The sequence below is a fragment of the Protopterus annectens genome, chromosome 12.part0, assembly GCF_019279795.1.
Source record: "Protopterus annectens isolate FY-2018-M chromosome 12.part0, PAN1.0, whole genome shotgun sequence".
In the NCBI taxonomy this organism is placed as follows: Eukaryota; Metazoa; Chordata; order Ceratodontiformes; family Protopteridae; genus Protopterus; species Protopterus annectens.
The window spans coordinates 1,577,563,112-1,577,583,722 of NC_056746.1; the positions used below are offsets into that span (position 1 = coordinate 1,577,563,112).

The 20,611-nt window shown below is 39.3% G+C and overlaps 1 protein-coding gene across 1 annotated transcript in view; it reads right to left on the reverse strand.

Annotated features, from left to right (window-relative positions):
• Positions 1-20,611, reverse strand: part of LOC122816310 (proton channel OTOP3-like) — a 256,108-nt gene that overhangs the window by 36,775 nt on the left and 198,722 nt on the right. Inside the window, exon 7 of the mRNA XM_044089042.1 lies at positions 14,865-15,826. Within this exon, the coding sequence (XP_043944977.1) occupies positions 14,865-15,826 (962 nt within the window). The remainder of the gene's footprint in view (positions 1-14,864; positions 15,827-20,611) is intronic.

The following is a 20,611-nucleotide window of genomic DNA, read 5'->3' on the forward strand; positions in this document are numbered from 1 at the left end:
TTAGGCAAAGGTCACCTCTGAGCAAGCGGTGGCGACTGAATAGAGCTGGAGTTCTTTCAGTCGGGCAGCATAGGACAGATGTTTGAGACCCTTTATCCTTTTGGTGAGGAACTTTTGTGGCCTCTCCAGTTGCTGCAAGTGTCGGGTCAGATACATTCCGAATGGGGCATTGTACTCAATCATTGGTCTGATGAGTGATGAGTATAGGGAGACTATGACCTCCCTTGATCTAGATGAGAATCCCTTCATGATAAGGTGGGCAATGTAGAAGGTCTTCCTAACTACTTTAGCTACATGGGTGTCAAATGACAGACTACTATCAACCTGGGTCCCCAGGTCCCTGATAACTTCTTCTGTGCTCAGTGGATTGCCACCTATTTGGTAGCTAGGGGTAACCTTGTTTTTCCCGAAGGGTATGACTATGCATTTTTTGGCATTTAACTTTAGGCCATGGCTCTGGCACCAGTTATCCATTTTTGTGAGACCCTTCTGAAGGATATCTGTGTCAGATGTGTTTTCTACTATGGCGCCCAGTTTGCAGTCATCTGCAAACTTTGTCAGCCATAACACTCCTGTGTTTGCTTGTACTTCGGAAAAGTAGATGCCAAACAAGAGTGGGCCCAGGACTGAGCCCTGTGGTACACCACTTGTGACAGGCTTTGAGTCTGACATGGCGCCAGCAACTCTGACCCTGTGGGTTCTGTCACTCAGCCAGTTTACAACCCATCTTGTGATGTATGGGTTAACATTTAAGCTGATGAGTTTTTCAATGATACCCGAGTGGGGTATTGTATCATGTTCTTCTGAGGGAAGGGAAAAATATACAGCTATTATCCATAGAAAAAGTATACCTTATGTAGCTTACTCCTTACCTGTATCCTTCAGCTCAATGCAATAGCAAACAGGGTGTGTCTTTGTTGTTGGTGATTTAAGTAAAGGAATTGATTCATGCTTTGGGGGAATAGGATGGAGCAGCTAATGGACAGCTCTCCTATCATATTGGGGGAAGGGCTGGGAAACCACACCTGTGCACTCTGATATAGACTGAAAGCCTCACATCTCCTCATATTAAAAAAGGGGCGGCAATGATAACATTTTCAGTTGTTACATCTACAGGTAGGAACTTTGGCCAACATACAGCTGCCTAGTGCAAAAAGTTACCATAGAGGTCAACTTGTTTAAGAGTAAGGAGGCCCACCTACTGAGTTACTTCCAGGTTTGCCCAGTAAGGAGTAACTGGGGGATTTGTATTAGGATGGGGCAGTCAGATGTTATGCAAGGTTGTGGAGGAGCTGAATAAAAACAAATAAATAAATAAACATACTATCCTGGTTTTGGATATTGTCTTTTGAAAAAAATTAATTAAATATTTTGAAAAAAATAAAAATGGTGAAATGGAATACAGTCTATAGAGAAAAATCAGAGACTGAAATTAGTTCATGATATTAGACTGGTATTTAAGTGGCCAAAATGGATGGACCAGATATAGACCTCAGTAAATATTTTTTGCATTTCTTTAAGACTCTGGCAGGTATCTTATCAGTTATAAAAGAAAGCATAACTTTTCATTCTGCTGGCAAAATCCCACTTATGACAGAATTACTTTCATAAATAAATACATAGATGAAAAATATGTTTGGTTAAATGCTGACTGATGAATTAAAAGTAATACTTGATACTGGCCTGCACATAACAGTTAATTAATTTGCACATCTGCTTTTTTAATGTCAGTGCAGATCTTGTAACATATTTTAGGCTTGGCAGTGTTTCAGAGACTGTACCGTATCATCCAAAAGTACTTAAATGGATGGACTTCATCTAAAAAGGTATACTTATTTCTTCTTTACAAAAAACTAAATAATGCCAGATTTTCATTAGCAGTCCTCAAGATTTTCTGCATCTCATTCACTCAGAAAATGCTGCCTGCTTACTTCCACCATAGGAACAGTGCAGACTGAGCTCATTTTCAGAAACTCCATTTGTAATACCATACAGAAAACAAATGTTCATAACTCTAACTATAAGAGCAAGACCAAAAATGTAAATGCGAAAGTTGTTCAGCAGACACTGACCTTTCCAACAGTGTAATTATTGATAGTGTGTGTCTAAGACATTATTAAATATTTGTGAAGGAATGCTGAAATTGTGCATATTTTTTACCTTTTTGGAAAAACAAAGCACAATATCTTGGTGAATGTACTATGTATACCCATACAATTTGTTATTTAATTTGTATGAATGTCAGCTTTTAAATGATACCTTAACCATTACTGTGTGATGCTCCTTTATGGAGATATTCACAGAAATATGATTAATATTATATTTATCATAATTAATAAATAATTATACAATGACCCCCCCATTAATATTCCAAAACGTGCACGCTGATTGGCTATCATGCCTGTTGTAAATCCCACAATATACCAATAGAAAAAGGTCCAGTCACCCGGACTTTTTTCCATTGGTATAAATTGCTCAAAACATTAAAAAAAACAAAACAGAGCAACGGAGACTCTTTTCTCTGTTGCTTCTGTTTCAAAGCATTGATGTACTGGGTATGTGTGGGACGCAAGTCCCATATGCATGCTCAGTACATCAAAACAAGGAAGCAGTGTACCACAACCAGCGGAAGAACAGTAATGCACCATTATACAAAGACATTTAAGAAAAGTAAGTATTTTTTTTAAATAATGTCATTGTATAATGGCAATGTGGTATATTTAAGATTTACCCATGGTTGGCTTTATTTAATCACTTGGGCATCGCCCTCATGATTAAACCACACCATCCTTGGGTGAATATTCAATATACCACACCATGTCATTGGTTATTGCTTAAATAAAGCATAATATCTCATCACATGTAATAGATAGGGGCTACATATCAGCATACATGTTGTGTGGCTGAATATCAGCTTCAAAATAATGCATCATTTGTGTCATCACCATGCTCCCTTGCAAAGATATGGGCATAATAATGAGAAGTATTGGAAATGTATAATTTTCATAATCCTACAAGACAAAGCATACTGTGATATCTGTACATGTGTACAGTGCACAGACACAGTTCTTTTATCATGTTGTAAGAAGTAACACTGTCTTCAAAATGAGGTATTACTTGGCACACTGACATCTTCCCTTGCTAAGTTATTTACCAAAATATGAAAAAAAATCATAATATCCATAACCTAAGTCCTAAACAAACTTTGATATCTGTATATGTGTACAACATACAGCCACAGTTATTTTACCATGTTGGAACTATTAATACTGTCTTCAAAATGAGGTATTACATTCCACAGTGACATGCTCACTTGCAAAGTTATTTATCAAAATATGAAAAAAATTCATAATTTCCATAACATAAGCCCTAAACTGCGATATTTGTACATGTGTACAGCACAAGGCCACACTTCTTTTACCACATTGTAAGGACTAATACTTTCCTAAAAATTAGATATTACTTAGCACATTGACATCTTTCCATAGCTGTTATTCACTAAAATAAGAAAAAAAATCAATTTTCATAACCTTAATCTTAAAAAACTGTGATATTTGTGCATGTGTACAGCATACAGACACAGTTCTTTTATCATGTTAAAAGGACTAACTGTCTTCAAAATGAGGCATGACTTGGCACAATTACATGCTCCCTAGCAAAGTTGTTTACCAAAAAAAGAAAAAAATCATAAATTCCATAACCTGAGTCCTAAACAAACTGTGATAATTTGTACATGTGTACAACATACAGACACAGTTCTTTCAGCATGTTGGAACTATTAGAACTGTCTTCAAAATGGGGTATTACATAGCACAGTGACATGCTCCCTTGCAAAGTTATTTACCAATATATGAAAAAAAATCATAATTTCCATAACGTAAGCAAACTGCGATATTTGTACATGTGTACAGCACAAGGCCACATTTCTTTTACCATGTTGTAAGGACTAATACTGTCTTCAAAATGAGGTATTGCATAGCAAGCTGACATCTTTCCTTACCAAAGTCATTCAGTAAAAGATGAAAAAAATATCATAATTGCCATAACCCTAGTCCTAAAAAATGCAAGTCGGTTACTGCTGATGTTTCAGGGATTTATTGCATCACTACGTCACATATATGTATATAATGTTCATTACTTTGTTTGCCTGTTGGAATCTTCACTTCACATAGGCATTATTGTTTTGGTTCATTATTTGCAAAGATAATTCAGAGGTACATACTTAACCTGAAAACCAGCAGGTTACACACACACAATTAGATTAGTAGTAGACACATGCTGTAAATATATACATTCTTGGTGTGGCCAACATACTGCTAAATGGGTACATGTAAAGAAAAAAACCAAGGTAAGGACCACCACTACACTAATGAACCTAGGACAGGCATGGGACTTCAGTAGCACTCAAGGGCATCTGATGTGTCCGATACCTGTGCTGGCTACCCACTCAGACTGCTGATACCACTACAGTCTCACGACCTCCTTCAGTGTCGGCAGTCTGCCTTACTTATGCCTTTTCCTTTTACATGTGTCCATTCAGCAATGGACATAAGGGATCAAGGACGGAAGTAATGTAATATTTCCTGCCCTGACCTACATACAGTTACTGTACCAGACTGGAGGGAGAGTGAAAGGGTACATCACAAAAAAAAAGACATACCAAGACTCTCTTTTTGAAAGTGGCCTTTCATGGAGAGACTGAAGGCATCAGAGTGGCACTCTTGAAACCATGCATATCAAGGAAAGCAGCCCAGTGGGACTGAGCTGAAGAGTCTTCAAGTTCCCCACTGCCATCCAGGATTATTCTAAGATGCATGGTGTCTAGGTACAACGTCCACTGATGTACACACCATCAGATTGGCAGTAGGCAGACATCACTAAACAAATACATTCTTGCCTGACTTGAAATATTGCATGAGTTGAAACTGACAATGGGCTACAGACAGGACACATGTAAAGAGAAACAGCAGGGTAAGTACTATCACTCCACTAATCAACCCAGGACAGGCATGGGACTTCAGTAGCACTCAAGGGCATCTGATGTGTCTGATACCTGTGCTGGTTACCCACTCAGACTGCTGCCACCCTTGACAACACCAAATGACACAATGACTGATGCAGCAGTACATACCCACCAGCCCTAAAACAGCAAATTACACACAATGACTGACAAAGGGACACAGAAAGGGCACATGTAAAGAGAAAAAGCAGGGTAAGGACCACCACTCCACTAATGTGCTGATGACAGGCATGGGGCTTCAGATGGTGGGCATCTGAAGTGTCCCATACCTGTGGTGGCTACCCACTCAGACTGCTGCTAGCAGCAATGACTCCCGATTGCATGCAATGCCAGCAGTCTGCCTTACCGCTGCCTTTTCCATTTACATGTGTTCTTTTGGCAATGGCCATAAGGAGTCAAAGGTGGGAGCTAATGTAAAGCTTCTTGCCCTGACCTACAGACATGCACTACACCAGAGGGCAGGGAGACTGTGTGGAGGGATAAACCAAGACAACATGTGAAAAGACTAAGACTGACCCAGGCTTTGTCTTTTTGCATGAGTCCTTTACAGAAATGAAACATTGCATCACAGTGACACCCCTGAGGCCATGCTTACCTAGGAAAGCAGCACTATGGGATAGATCCAGTGCCAACTTTACCCCTCCCCCCCAAAAGACCAGTCACAATACCAGTAGATTGCCAGGCACCCAGCTATGTCTGACCCAGCTCTGTTGGAAATGCTACATCTAAAGAAATCCCAATCCCTCCACACCACACACTCCTGAGACCTCAGCCTCATTACCACAATCAACAGAGCGTACTGGAGGGACAGGTTCATAACCTAGAGACTGCCCACGCTATGGAATAGACTTCCCATACATGTCAAGCAGATTACCTCGCTGACCCTCTTCAAGAGAAATCTTGATGAGTGGATAACTCCAGTGGCTCTACTCGACATAGGCACTGGGAGCTAAGGTCGGGTGGCATGATGCCAGGGTAATCCTATGGCTAGGCTTGTAAAGGCCCTAGGGCCATTAGCCTAGTACACACCTATGAACCTATGATCCTATAGGCTGATGTAAATGCTCTAAATAACATCTACACACACACACACACACACACACACACACACACACACACACACACACACACACACACACACACACACACACACACACACACACACCTTAATCCATCAAACCATGAAAATATTTTCTTTTCATAGTGGTATACTTCTATTTGGCATCTAAATTTGTGCTGTTAAATAGAACATTATCCCCTTTTAGATCAAAATTAGAGACCATTGCAAGCTTGGGACCATTATCAACTCCTATGAAGATATTATGATTCCTCAAGTGAGCCTAAACCTGGAAAACCTAAGGTCCTAATGAAAACAAATAAATCCAGAAATAGAAGAAACAGTAAATGTCTTCACCACAACAATATTCCCATGGAATTCCCTTTTCTGCTACGTATATATAGTTGGACACAGAAATAGCTTGCTCCTTGGCATACTCAAGTCGCTAATACCTCAGAGCCTTTCATATACAACCTAAGCCATATATAGAAAAAAGTAAATAGGATGACATGGGAAGACGAACCATTTACTTCTTAGCATAACCAATAATTTACCAGAGTAACTCAACAATGTTGGAGAAATTCATAAATAGCAGGAACAAACTCAAGAAGTAACATTCGACAAACTGTGTGCCTAATAAAACTGATCAGAACCTTGCCACTGCCTCCACCACAACTTATGTTGCATGGAACATATCACAACTGTGCATCTTCTCTCATAAACAGTAGATCCAAACACATCAAGTTTTACATTAGTAATAGTATGCGTTTTGTGTAGGATATGAAGTGACTCAAAACCAAAAGTGTTATTAATCTACAGAACTGCCAGTTAATGCAAACAGGTTGTACAAAGGCTGTAGGTTGAGACACAGAGTGTTAGACACACTGGTTAGGAAACACAAGAAAAACTATGCAAAAAAAAAATAATGTCTTTACAAAACAATTCATCAGTGGTATCAAATGGGATTACAGCTTGCTCGGTTAGATAAACTGTCACATTGCTACCATGATAACTTTAGCAACTAACATTTGATTATATTGTCAGCCATTCATCCTCAGTAAACCCACACAAACTTCAACCACAAAATATCTACACAAAGCCTAAAATAAACAGCTTCAGACTATAAGCAACTTGGCTTGGTTTTCAGGACAAACTAAAAAGCTTACTCACGGTAGTGACAAGTAAGGAAAGATTGCCAAAACAACAAAACAACTAATAACATTCAAAATCAAACTTTTACGGGACTTAATAACTATGTAAAAGCAAGTTAACATTGATAAGAAACTATTCTATGAATGGCTCCAATACAACCACAAATTTAATACAAAAAATTCTGATCTTCATTTAATTCCCTACTGAACCCAGGTACAAAAAAAGAACCCAGCCCAGCCCATTCCCTAATAATATCCCAAAGCACACTTAAATAGATTTCAATACTTACTTCAAAGGCTACCCCTACTAACCCCTAGCTTCAAATGTTCATAAATTCCATATAAAAAGTTTGCACCAAGAAAATGGATGAGGTGTAGAATTGCTTTGCAAACTGTCCAATATAAGAGACCCTATGGTGGACAGACAGAAACTATTCTGCCAGTTCCTTCTTGGTGGCCACTGCTGCCACCACCATATACTCTTTGGCCAAAAGGGTATAACACAGACAAATGACTGGTGCCAAAGTCATTGACTGAAATCCAATGCCAAGAAATGCATTATAGTGCCTGTTGGGAAAATTGTCACCCAGATTAATTAATCCATCGATAAAGCACCCCTATGAGTTGACCCAGTAGTTCGAGATCTGGGAAAATATGCAAACAGTAATCTGGTCTTTGACCAACTTGAGGCCAAGGTAAGAAAATCATTCTGTATTGCCCAACCCATATCAGCATCACACCCAGGTGCAAGAAAATCATATCGCCACTTTATACTCTGTGATGGGTCTGATAAAGCAAAAGTTGCTGAAGTGTAAGTCAGCTTTACAAACCAGTTCAACACCCTGGACTCCATTTTAGAGGAATGGACAGAAGAGCTTTTAGCTCCTTTTTGGTGGCTGCCACAAGCACTATGGTGTCTAAGGCAGGACCCTTGCTCTAATGAGACCTATTCATAAGAGTAAACAAATGTTATCAGGTTTCAATCATATCTGCTTCACCATGGATCTGGATAACTGCAGACCCATAAGTCTGACCAGCCTCTTATGTAAGGCCATGGAAAGAATAATCATGGTCATGATAAATGGACACAGGTAGCCTGCAAATGCTGGGCACATCACAATTCGGTTTTGTTAAAGGCCATGCCTATTAAATCTGCTGGACTTTGGGAGGTTCACCAAAGCATTTGATGAAGGTAAGACTATGCATACAGCTTATCTCAACCTGGCCAAGGCTTTTGATACAATGCTCCATTCAGGCATTATAGACAAGCTCACTAATTTAGGTGTAAACCCTTTTATCAACCACTGAATAGCCAACTGGTTCCCTGATAGGACCCAGGAGTTCAAAATAGGTGAGGCCACCTCCACCAAGAGACCAGTCAGTAGTGGACTTACTCCTTTTTGGCATCAATTTCTCTGAAATGGAAGCAAATGCTGAAGGTTTATGGCTGACTAAGTTTGCAGGTTGGGGGTTATGATCAACTCCCTTGCAGGTACTAGCATTCTTCAAGAAGGCCTTTATCTGACTAACAAATGGTACCAAAGCCATGGTATTATACTCAATGTTAAGAAATGCATAATTGTACCCATTGGGAAGTCAACCATCTCAGCTAATTGCCATGTTGATAATACACACCTAAGAGTCGACCCAGTGGTGAGGGAACTAGATACAAACATAGTCAGTAGCCTTACCTTCGACCACACCGTGGCCACAGTGGTGAGGAAATCCTTTTATGTTGTGCACCTTATAAGCGCAGGTCACCTAGGTCCAAACAGGTCATCATCTAACTATACTCCATCCTTATCAGACCAATCACAGATTACAATGCTCCTGGTTCATGGGTTCATAGATTAGTACTAAGCTAACTGCCCTTGTGAGCCATTTTAAGCCTAGCCAGTTATCCCCTGTGAGACTCAAACCCTGCACCTTGTGTTTGTAAGGCAAATACCTTAACCATTAGGCCAACCCCTTGTAACAATCTGTGAATCTGTTAATACTAACTATAAGCCATTATTAAGGTTATTTTGTGAGCAGAATTTACCTATAGTGGCAGTAGCAAAAACCCAGAGATAGACTATAATATTGTCAGCTGGCCTCTACCAACTAGAATGCAGAGTTTCTAAGAATCATGATAATGCATATTCCCTTGAATGTCATTAACTGAAATGTCAGACAAAACTACAAAGGGAATTACAGACTGTGGGAAGTGAAGAAAATTCTACTAGAGCTGAACTAATAGTATGGTAAATAGATCTAAACAACAACTTCTGAGTGTATCAAGTCTTGGAGAATGGTGGTAGAAAGTAGATGACAGTTTGAAAAAGTTCAGTAAATGAAATTTGAACTTAAAATGGGAAAAGGTTATGCCCCGTGGGGGAAGTGAATAATCATTCCATAAAATCTGAACAGGAATAACATACAGTTCACCTTGCTCTTGTAAAAGTGAAAGCACTACCTACCATGTTTTGCCTGGGCACCAACGTTTGAAGAAAAGATTGAAATAATGAATAAAGAATGTGTGCCACATCAGAGAAAAGAAAATATCAGGCAAACATTTTACACCCATTGGACTTCTCGGGAGGAGGCTGGAAAAGAATATATGCTAAAGCTGTAGGAAGAGTTATAACATACGTGTTTGTGATTTGTAGATAATGCTGATTTGAATTAGTTAAATATGTTTTGCATGAAATAAGTCATATCAAAGGAAACCATATGTAACTTAAGAAGAATATTCATTGCTTATGATCCACCTGTCATTGCTAGCAATGAGACATAATTTGTGCCAAAAGAATAATCCATTATACTACCAGGGTCCAGGATTTTAGGTGTGTGATCTGTATGGACCTTTAAAGTAGGTATGAAGCTGTTAAATACTGCATTAAAAAATGAAGATAAACTATTGCACCTTCCTGCAATACAGAATTACAGCGACTTGCATTTCAAGGCAATCACCTGAATAATCCTCCTTTTGTAGGCAGATTAGAATCAAACTTGACCTAATGAAAATGAGTTTGAGTAGACCCAATAAAAAAAAACAGAACTTGCAAAGGCTCCAGCATGATAAACACACTAGAAACGGTATATTCAATGAACATTAGCCAGGGTATTTTTACAGTATCTCTGGGATAAGGTCCTAAGTACATTCGAGGACCACGAAAAAGCAAATCTGTATTACTTCTCAAGGAAGTGATTCAGGAATTTCATACAGGAGATAGCCCTGTGATAGTCAAATGGAAATATCTAGTCTGAAGAACAGAATTATGCAAGGAAATTTCCAGTTGTGGAAAATGAGCTTTGCAAGTCCTAACTTGTTTTCTTGACTCAGTACATACAGTCTATTGAATCTGAAGTTCCACAGAGTCAGGAATCTGTGCCTAAACGGAGAAGTTCACAGGAAGTTAGAAAACCCTGTCAATATATTTCCGTATAACTAATATTATTTATTGCCAACTGTGATTATACCACTCCTAAAGTGGTTACCTCATTGGATGAATAATGAATAAAATTTTACATTTGAAAAGTAATTAAGAATAACTTGTATCTAAAAAAAGAGCTGCAATGTGTTGTATTCAGCCAGTGCATGTGAAGTGCCGGGTCTCTCTAAACATTTCATTCCCTTTGTGGAAATAAAAGATCCTAAACAGGGGCCCTAGTAATGGAAGCTAACCTGAATAATGAGCATGTTTGCTGCCTAACTGACCCGACCCTCACACCGCCACACACTGGGACTAGGTAGTTGATTCATTAACTGAGTATTTCCCAGAAAGAGAAAGATTTTAGCCCACCATCCACAGTGACCCGTACATAGTTAAAAAATAAAATGAAAGCACTACTCTACACCCTTGTCACATTCTCATATAAACAGTTTCATGAAGCCGGTTATTTTTCCCTACATACTACTCTGCAATCTACTGAAATCCGCCATAGACTAAAATAAATAAAACATGCCTCTCAGTCACAAGACAGCTGCAAAGGAACTCAGACACTCTTCACATCACTACTTACATTATGCGATCACTAAATCTGGAGAACACTGCTGTCAATACCGAACATTATTACCGGCGTGTGACAGTTTAACATTTGCAATAATGCTGCCGCAGCAGCCAAGTATGCACAAGAACCAGAAAACACGCACTAAGGCAGTTGCAACAGATTATACCAGGCAGTATACACGAGGCAGTAAACAAGAGTAAACAGCAGCGAGTGGTAACACAAAGTCCAGAGAGACAGATCAGGGGAAATAAACAGCATCCAGTAGCTTACCTGAAGAAAAAAAGCTGTTGGTGGGGCAAGCAGAAGAAGAATTAAACCAAGAGTCCCCCTGTAAGATCCGACAAACCGGTGTGGCTCTCTAACAGCGATCCATGCTCAAATAAAATACAATAATCCAGTAGCAGGTAAATCGGTTATCTAACAGTGTAGTGCCTCGCGGGCAGTACTGCGCAGCTTGGGGCGTGGCATACATGATTGGCACAGAACATGCAACACAGAAGTAAAAAGAAGTTATCGCAGTAAATGAATGTAAATCAAAGGAAAAATAAAGAAAATACATTTCGCAGGATGCACACTAGCAAATAATTACTAATAATTAATAATTACTGTACAGAAACAACGCAAAACAGTTTTATAAATGGTTTTGCAGGGGGCAGGCCCCCCTGCACCCCTCTACTTAAATATACCAACTCCGAGACGTCTCAACACTGTGTTAAAGTAGATATTTACTTTACCTTTTGCTTTGTATGAACATTTGCAGCATGAGTATTATCCTCATTACGCGGTATGCCCCATATCTTTTAAATAAATAAAGTACTGTAAACAAGGACGGTAAACAAACACAACGTAAAACAGTCTTATAAATGTTATTGCAGGGGGGGACGCCCCCCTGCACCCCCCCTACTTATATGTTTGTGTTAAATTAAAAACAGCTTGCTTGCTGTTACTGTTACGTTTACAATACCGATATCAATACCGATGCAGGGCATGTTGACAACTACAGCTGTCAGTCAAAACTGTCAATCATGACAGACACTCCCAAAGCTGACTTCGTATGCTGAAAAGTTTTGTTGTTGGAACAGAATATGTTAGTGCAGTTATAATAATCTAGGATGCTTTTAAAATATTAATACTTTTGAGATACAAGTTAGCGTGCATTTTCTGAAGTAAGAGGGTTGCACTTGTAATTATCGTCTGACTTCCTATGCTGAAAAGTTTTGTTTCCACAGAAATGGAATGGAATATGTCAGTGTAGTTATGGGCGGTCAGGGGCGGGGTTTGCTACTGCGCATCCTGCGAGGCACTACACTGTTATATAACCGGTAAATCTCCAAATATCAGCAAAAAGAAAGGAAATACCTGCTACTGGACCCTGTATTTATTGGGGGGGGGGGAACAAAAGAAAATACAGGTGGGGGTGGAGTGTTACGCAAGTGGTGGCTTGGATTTCAAGAATCTGATTGGCTGCCACCACTTACTTTATCAACCACTTTTTATTCGGATTTTCCACTAAAAGTTTAATGTGACCTTAATGTAAAAACACGCTGAATCGTAACAATATAAGGAAAATTACAAGTTCGGTTACGATTTCAGCATGTTTTACATTAAGGTCAGTTATAAATATAAATCTGCACTACAGTTTCTCGCACTTGTGGAAGGCACTCGGGGGTAATAGCTTGCAATTCCTATCTTCTCATGGCATACTCAGATGTAAGTACAGAAACGCCATGAGAAGGTACTCGGGGTTATGTAGGTATCAGTAAAAGGTAGAACTTCAACAGATACAGATACCAGGTAAAATACTGACTTATTTGGTGTCTGAATATGGTTTTACCACAGGGATGATGCGGGTTGTATTATATGAAATTACATTTTGGGAAGGATTCATAATGTTTACCATGATGTATACATATCAACAGCCCCAATGCAGTGCTTTTGCCCGAAGACCTGCAGCACCATGTCAGGCTGTCTCCATGGCCATGCTGTATGCTAATGAAGTAGTTTGGGGAGATGCATATGCTAATTAGCCATGTGCTCACAACCCCTAGAACAGGAAGGTATTGACACGCAGTGTGATTGATGAAATTTCTCGGATGTGTAGATTAGCATGGCCATCTCTACCATATCACTGTAGTGACAGGCCATGCCCAGCCATCGTGGAAGCAGTAAGTATGGAGCACATTTAGTGGTAAGGTAGGATCAGGCAGTCTGTGAGTGAGTGCGTGTGAGGGACTGCATGAGTGAATGTGTATGTGTGTCTGCGTGTGTATGCCTGGGAGACAGAGTAAGAGGGTAGTAATAAGATGAGGTAGGTGTGACTTTATGTGTTTTTGAATAGATGAATGGGTAGGGGAGAGGCATATGTTAATTAGCCATGTGCTGTCTCCCCTAGAACTGCCTTCAGCAAGGCATTGACTTACCAAGTGATTCATAAATTCTCTGTGATGAGTAGATCAGCACAGCCATCCCTATTACTTCGTGGTGGTGAACACACCAAAGAGGCTGCATCCACCCATTGTGGAAGCAGTAAGTACTGGGGGTTTTAGTGGTAAAGTAGGATCAGAAGGCATGTGAGTAAGTGTATGTGAGGGACTGCATGTGTGACTGTGTATGTATATCTAGCCGGGAGATAGTGTAAGGTGGGTAGTAAGGGGGTGAGGTAGGTGCATATGCTATAAATGAATGAATAGATAAGTGTATGATCCCAGTTGGGTGGGTAGGGATCTGAGTGTGTGTGTGTGTGTGTGTGTGTGTGTGTGTGTGTGTGTGTGTGTGTGTGTGTGTGTGTGTGTGTGTATGTGTAATTGTGGTTGGGGTGGCTCTTATACTTCCAAACACTGCTAGACTGATAAGGATATCTGCAACATTGGGTGAACGAAGACACGCCACCAGAGAAACTACACTACAGAGATGGGCTCACTAGCCACCAGGGATTGCTATATAAGATGTGCTGAAATGGCGCTTAAACCAGTACAAGGATCAGTGGTGGGGGGGACACTAGACACCAGGGATTACTACTCATGTGGCCTAACAGCACTTAAACCAGTACAGGGATTGGGGGTGGGGGGAACAGTGTGGGCAAAGATGACAGTAGAGACATGCAGATAACTCCAGGCCAAGTATGGGGACTGTGGTGTGTGCATGTTTGTGTTGTAATATGTACTTGTATGTGTGAATGAGTGACTGAGGGGAGAGGGATGCCTTTGTCTATACAATGCTGCCTCTGCAGTTAAGTACCCCAAAATAGCTGATCTGCACTTTGTAGTAGATAACAATGATTCAGAGACATGTAAATGAGTTGATAATGAGGTCTCTTCTCATTACGGCTTACATGCCTCTGAATCACAAATACATCATCTTGAGGGCAGGGCCTTTGTAGCACAAGCCATATGGCTTCCACAAGGCTTTCTTATGAATCCTTGGGTACATTAAATAAGTGTCAGAGAGATGAATTGGCCCAATTGCTGAGCTTTCTGATTATTTTTTTTGGCCACCAGTCTGTCTAGAGGGGAAAAAAATCCCTTTTTGAGGCTACATGAAAAAGTGGAAATGGGAACCTCAAGACAGATGAGCACACCACAGTTAACATATACACGTTAAAATATAAATTTAAAGAATAACATAGTGCATTAAAAGGACTTACAATTATATTGCACTGGACCAGAAACACAGAGATCTCCTTGAGGGTCTTCCTTTTCCAAGCAAGGTTTTTATAAGTTTGAAAATAGGACTGGGAGGTTCTAATCTTCACTTGTTGGGAGTCTGTTGTCATCTCTGTAGTAGATCCTTTGTGTGAGGAACAGTCAGTCTTTTCCTGTTCTTGCCCTGTGTGCCCATCTTTACCATCCATTACTGTCAGTTCTTCTACTTCTGTGATAGTGTGGGCATGGTGACCATTGGGGAAAAGTTCCATATCACTGTGGAGGGATACAGTAGGACTGAAACATTTGTCTTCCAGCTTTGGGTGTGAATTCACCTCCTCTTCCTCAGTTGGTAACCTGTGGAGTCCTTCAGTGATGAACACATTCTGCAAAGCATGCTCCACAATTACGAATATGCAGTAGGCAAGGTTGAGACTGTTAACCAGCCCTTTGGGATCAGATGCCACAATTGCAACTATCGAGAAATATGACATTGAAAATGGACCTAGGGCAGCAACGAAGAGCAGCGCTACTTCTAGGTTACGAGCTGGGTTTTCCTCTGTATCAAGTTCCCTTTCCTCTAGACTATGAACAATAATCCCTGCCAAGGCACACATTGACATAAAAGGGAGTATTACAATATTAAAGCTGTAAAATAAAACTAGATCTTGTGTCTGTACTATGGCTGTTGTGGCCTGGATCTGATATTTGGCAAACACCCCAATCCCAATTACAATAACTGTTGTTCCAAGCAGAGGACCAATAATTATGCCTTGGACAAACACCTTGGGTGGCACATGGTGGCTTTGATGCTCTGTAGTTCTTCCAACATTCTTCCACATTATAAAGACCATGGCAGATGAAATGAGACAGTACTCAAGGGAGAAGGGAAAAAGAGCAATGTAGCCCCTCTTAAAAACTTGACATGTAGTTACCTTCTTACAAATGCACAGGGTAGAGTTTCCTGGGAAAAGAGAAAAAAATGTGTTACTTCAGAATAGGTATGTGCATAATTGTCACATGGTTTCAAATAAAGTGAATTCAGTTTCTGCGTTTTCATAATTTACTGACATGAAATAATGCAAGCATACAGAGGTAAAAATACCTTTAAGGGAAACATTTACTTATGACAATATATCTTGCAACAAACAATGGCAAAGTGTTTCTTTATTTTTAATGTGTAAAGCATGTATTCTGGAGCTCGTGTCATAGTCGTGTTTACATTCTCTCTGCTCTATAACAGGATTACAGTAAGCAAAGCTTGCTAGCACTTCACTTTAGACATACTATTTAATAGGGTAACACATTTCTACAACTAGTTGCTGCAAGATCTATATAAGAAGGCTTCACAGAGGTAAACCTAATATGCAAATCATCACCTGTTGCTAATGACACTGAAAAAAGTGACTTAAAAATAAATTTAAAAATCTGGGACAGAGCCATGCCTCTTAAATACCCTTATTTTTCTCTTCTACAATATCTAAGTGAACTTTTCCCATAACAACACTCCAGAATGCTCTCCCTGTGTCTTTTTTTATCTCTGTTGCAAAAAGATGTCTGACGATGTCTGTAACACCCATCTACCACACCAAAAATGCAAGTATTCCAGTGATTGGTGTTGCCCTACGTGGAGCTTCACTTCAGATGTAAACCCTTTTATTACTGTCCTGTTTACAGTCAATACACTGAGACATAAAATCATGTTGTAGCAATAATTTATTAAACCCACAATACAGTAGCAGCTACTGAAACTACTCAAAGGCAAATCTAACATGTCAGACTATGAAAACTAACTTAAATTCATGCAACAAACTATTGTTCATCTTAGGAGGTACCTTTTGGAATATTCTTTCCAAGAGCAATTCATATTTTAAGGCGATAGCAACAATTTGCAATCATCATTTAGTTTTGGTTGTCTCAGCGACTATTACATTTCATGTTCTCAAACTCTGATCTGGTTTCCCATGATGTCAAGTGTGGTAGTTTTCCCTTTACACAGCACCTGTTATATCCACGGTCACAAACACAATTGCAGTCTGTCCAATTACTCTCTTTTGACAGTGTTTGTTCATACTGTAACTTATTCATACAAAACATAACTGTTCTATCTTAGTTCAGTTTATAAATAAGTACAAATATTCCTTTCATCCTATCTTGATTTGTCACAGAACACAAAGGTATTTTTTGGCCCAGCTTGCTCAGAAGAAATGTCTAAAATGCAGAAATCCATTCTGACACATATTTTGCATTTAATTTTGTTAATCGTTCTCCCTTTAATTAATTTATTAAGTTATGAATTAAACTTTCATTCACTATTGAAAGAGGGTACTAAAGAACACCTGATTCAGAGTTGATTTAGATAACATCTGATTATTTTTGGTTTCATTTTCAGCTTGTGAATAAAGTGTTCTCATTTGGTCGTATCATTTTAAGGTTCTTAAACTCTTTTTATTTAATGAGGCAAAGTATGCCTTTTCATTAAAATAACATAATTTTACTTTGTATTATTAGACTTGATCTTTAATTTATTACAGAGTGACACAGTGAAAAGAGACGGCTTAATTTTGGAACTTATGACGTCAACAACTGAGTATAATAATGCATATTTTCCATTTGTGTTATTTTAGAATGTTGCACAATTTGCAAAATTCACTTTGTAAAACGCACACAATTTTTGGATTACTAAGAGTCACACTAACATCCACAATTTCAGAGTAGCCATCTTAGGTCCTCCATCTTGTGTATTTGAGGGAGAGAGAGGTATTCACCAGGTTCCTATTAAGGAGGTTGTTTAAGGCTACACATGGAGGATGGGTGTATGGTTTCATCCCTAAAGACATATTTTTGGATACACCCAAAAGAAAAAAAAACACAGAAATCAAAGCATATTTCACCTCCAACTACTCCTTCTAGTTAGAAAGGGAATAACGAAGATTGGTTTTAATTTTGCTGAAGGGCGGCCATGATGGTGCAGCGGTTAGTGTTGCCGCCTCACAGCAAGAGGCTCTCTGGTTCGATTCTCGGCTGGGGTGCTTTCTGTGCAGAGTCTGTATGTCCTCCCTGTGGTCGTGTGGGTTTCCTCTGGGTGCTTTGGTTTCCTCCCACATCCCAAAGACATGCTGTAGGTGGATTGGACACTCTAAATTGGCCCTAGGTTTAATTTTGCTGAAAGATTGGACACTCTAAATTGGCCCTAGGTTTAATTTTGCTGAAAGATTGGACACTCTAAATTGGCCCTAGGTTTAATTTTGCTGAAAGATTGGACTCTCTAAATTGGCCCTAGGTTTAATTTTGCTGAAAGATTGGACACTCTAAATTGGCCCTAGGTTTAATTTTGCTGAAAGATTGGACACTCTAAATTAGCCCTAGGTTTAATTTTGCTGAAAGGCTTTTTAAAGCTGTTCAGTCCTTCAGTCTTCTCTTCCTGCTTCCTCATCATCCACTTCTACGTCAGTTAAGAGTAAGAGAGTCCCTTATTCTGAAAATTATCCTCTGACTCTGCTACTGAGGACATTTCATTTGGTGACACTAACTAAAAAGAAATAGTTTTTTGTGAGGATAAATAAGTACTCGACTCCCAGAACAGGTACTGTGAATTGTTGAATTCAACACCCGTAAGCCTGTTGGCTTTTCTGCTGCTTCTACATTTATAGCTTCTCAGCCTGCAGCTCCTAAAAAGGTTTTATAGGGTACCTGATTCACACAAGTACCTTTATAAAAATCCATCAGCTTACCCTGCTGTTACATTTTGATGCTATCAAAGGTGAAAAAAAAACCTTTCCCCACTTCTAACCCTATACCTAATGACAAAGATAACAAAGCACTTGACAGATATGGCACTTCTGCCACCTTAGCATTTAGAGCCATTAACTGAAAATCCTATATGTCCCAGTTCCTTTTACCTATCTTGAGCAGCAATAACATTATTTGAAATGTAATGTTTTGGACAGAATTATCTGTCTCTCTCAGATAGCTAAACACATGATTAAATGTGGCCATGATGCTGCGAATACTGTCTCAAGGGCTGCTAAAACTGACACAGTTGTGAGAAGCCATTCATGGTTAAGGCTTCAGTCTTTCCCTGAAATTTGAATGCACAGCTGTTAAATGCCTCTTTAGACAAGGAATGCCTGCTTGGAAACACTTCTGTGGAAGTTTTCAAAAAGTTAGAAGAGTTTGGTAGACTCATGCAGGGTTGTTAAACATTTATTTTTATCTCCAGTTCTATCTGTCCTTCCAGTCCAGGCCTCACTTTCTGTAAATCCATCAAATCTGTCCAGCAAAAATTTGAAAGTGAGCAGTTCAATGGAAGTAACAAGGTGACTCTAAAATGAAATCTACTGGTTCCCAAGAATCCAACTCCCAAAGGAAAAAAATGTGTAACTATCCTTGTCATCAATCTCCCTCCTTCCCATTCCCAACTCAGCATTCCTTTGAAAATTGCAGGGAATCTTTCTTGATGCCTTCTTGCATGGAAATTATTAACCACAAACTGTTGCTAAATGTAACAGAGCACAGTTACAAACTGAAACTGGCATCACTCCCCAGTCCATCAGGTTCTACTGAGCCCCCAAAATACAAGCTTTACTTTGTGCCTGAGATTAAGGCAGAAGTACTCATGAAAGGGGGTCATAGTGCTAGTCCCATCAGACCAATGGGATCACAGATTTTACTCAAGACTTTTTCTGGTCACCAGGAAAGAAGGAACCTGGAAGTCCATTCTAGATCTATCTTCATCTTTGTTCTCTTAAACTATTTTGGTCACTTTAAATCTAAAAGATACCTACTTACTGATTCCACCCCCCCCCCAAAAAAAATTTATTTTTAAGATTCTTTGTATTGGGGTTGCATCTTTAATTTACTTCTGTGCCCCATGTTTTTTTTTCTGCTGCCCACAGTCTTCAATGAATGCCTAGCTCCAGTTATAATCATTTGCAGGCTTCGAAGCATCACCCGATAGTCTCTAGATTCAGACCACATTTTTAGGCATGTTCTTTCATTGCTGGATAAATTATCAATAAAAACAGTTGATTTACTAATATGTTGAGAGGGTGGCCTAATGGTTAAGGTGTTTGCCTTACAAACACAAGGTGCAGGGTTTGAGTCTCGCAAGGGATAATTGGCTAGCTTACAATGGCTTGCAAGGGCAGTTAGCTTAGTACTAACCTATGACTGTCTTCTTAATTCAAATTCACATGTCTGTTCGAAAGTATTTATCACAGCATTTTGCAGTGGTATAAAACTACTTTTTCTTTTAAATATTTTGGTCTCACCTATATTCACATTACTTTGTATATTAAAAAACAATGCCGAGTTCAGTTGCCTGGTAAAAAGTTTTAGACCAACTAATACCTTGGCAATATCTAATGTGTACATAGGAGCAAAAGAAAAACTTTACTTAAACTAAAATTTCCATCATCAATTGTCACATCTGTGAAATTATAAATAGAAAAGTCACCTTTGGTTAAACACTTTACAGTCAACATTTCATCAGCCATATAATCCACAGGAAACTGCATGCTTATCAGTTCCTGTAGTAATTGTCCCTCCTGCCTTGATAATTTAAACCTTTCCATTGCTGTTTCTGTTCATTGTAGGTCATGGTAGGATAATACAATGTCCAGGATGGGCTAACTGCAACACAAAAATGGTGGTATACATTGCTGTTTGTGGTACTTGCCCTGCATTCTGTGTAGAAAAAAACACTCGCAGGTTACAGGATAGAATGGCAGAACATCTTAGAGACATG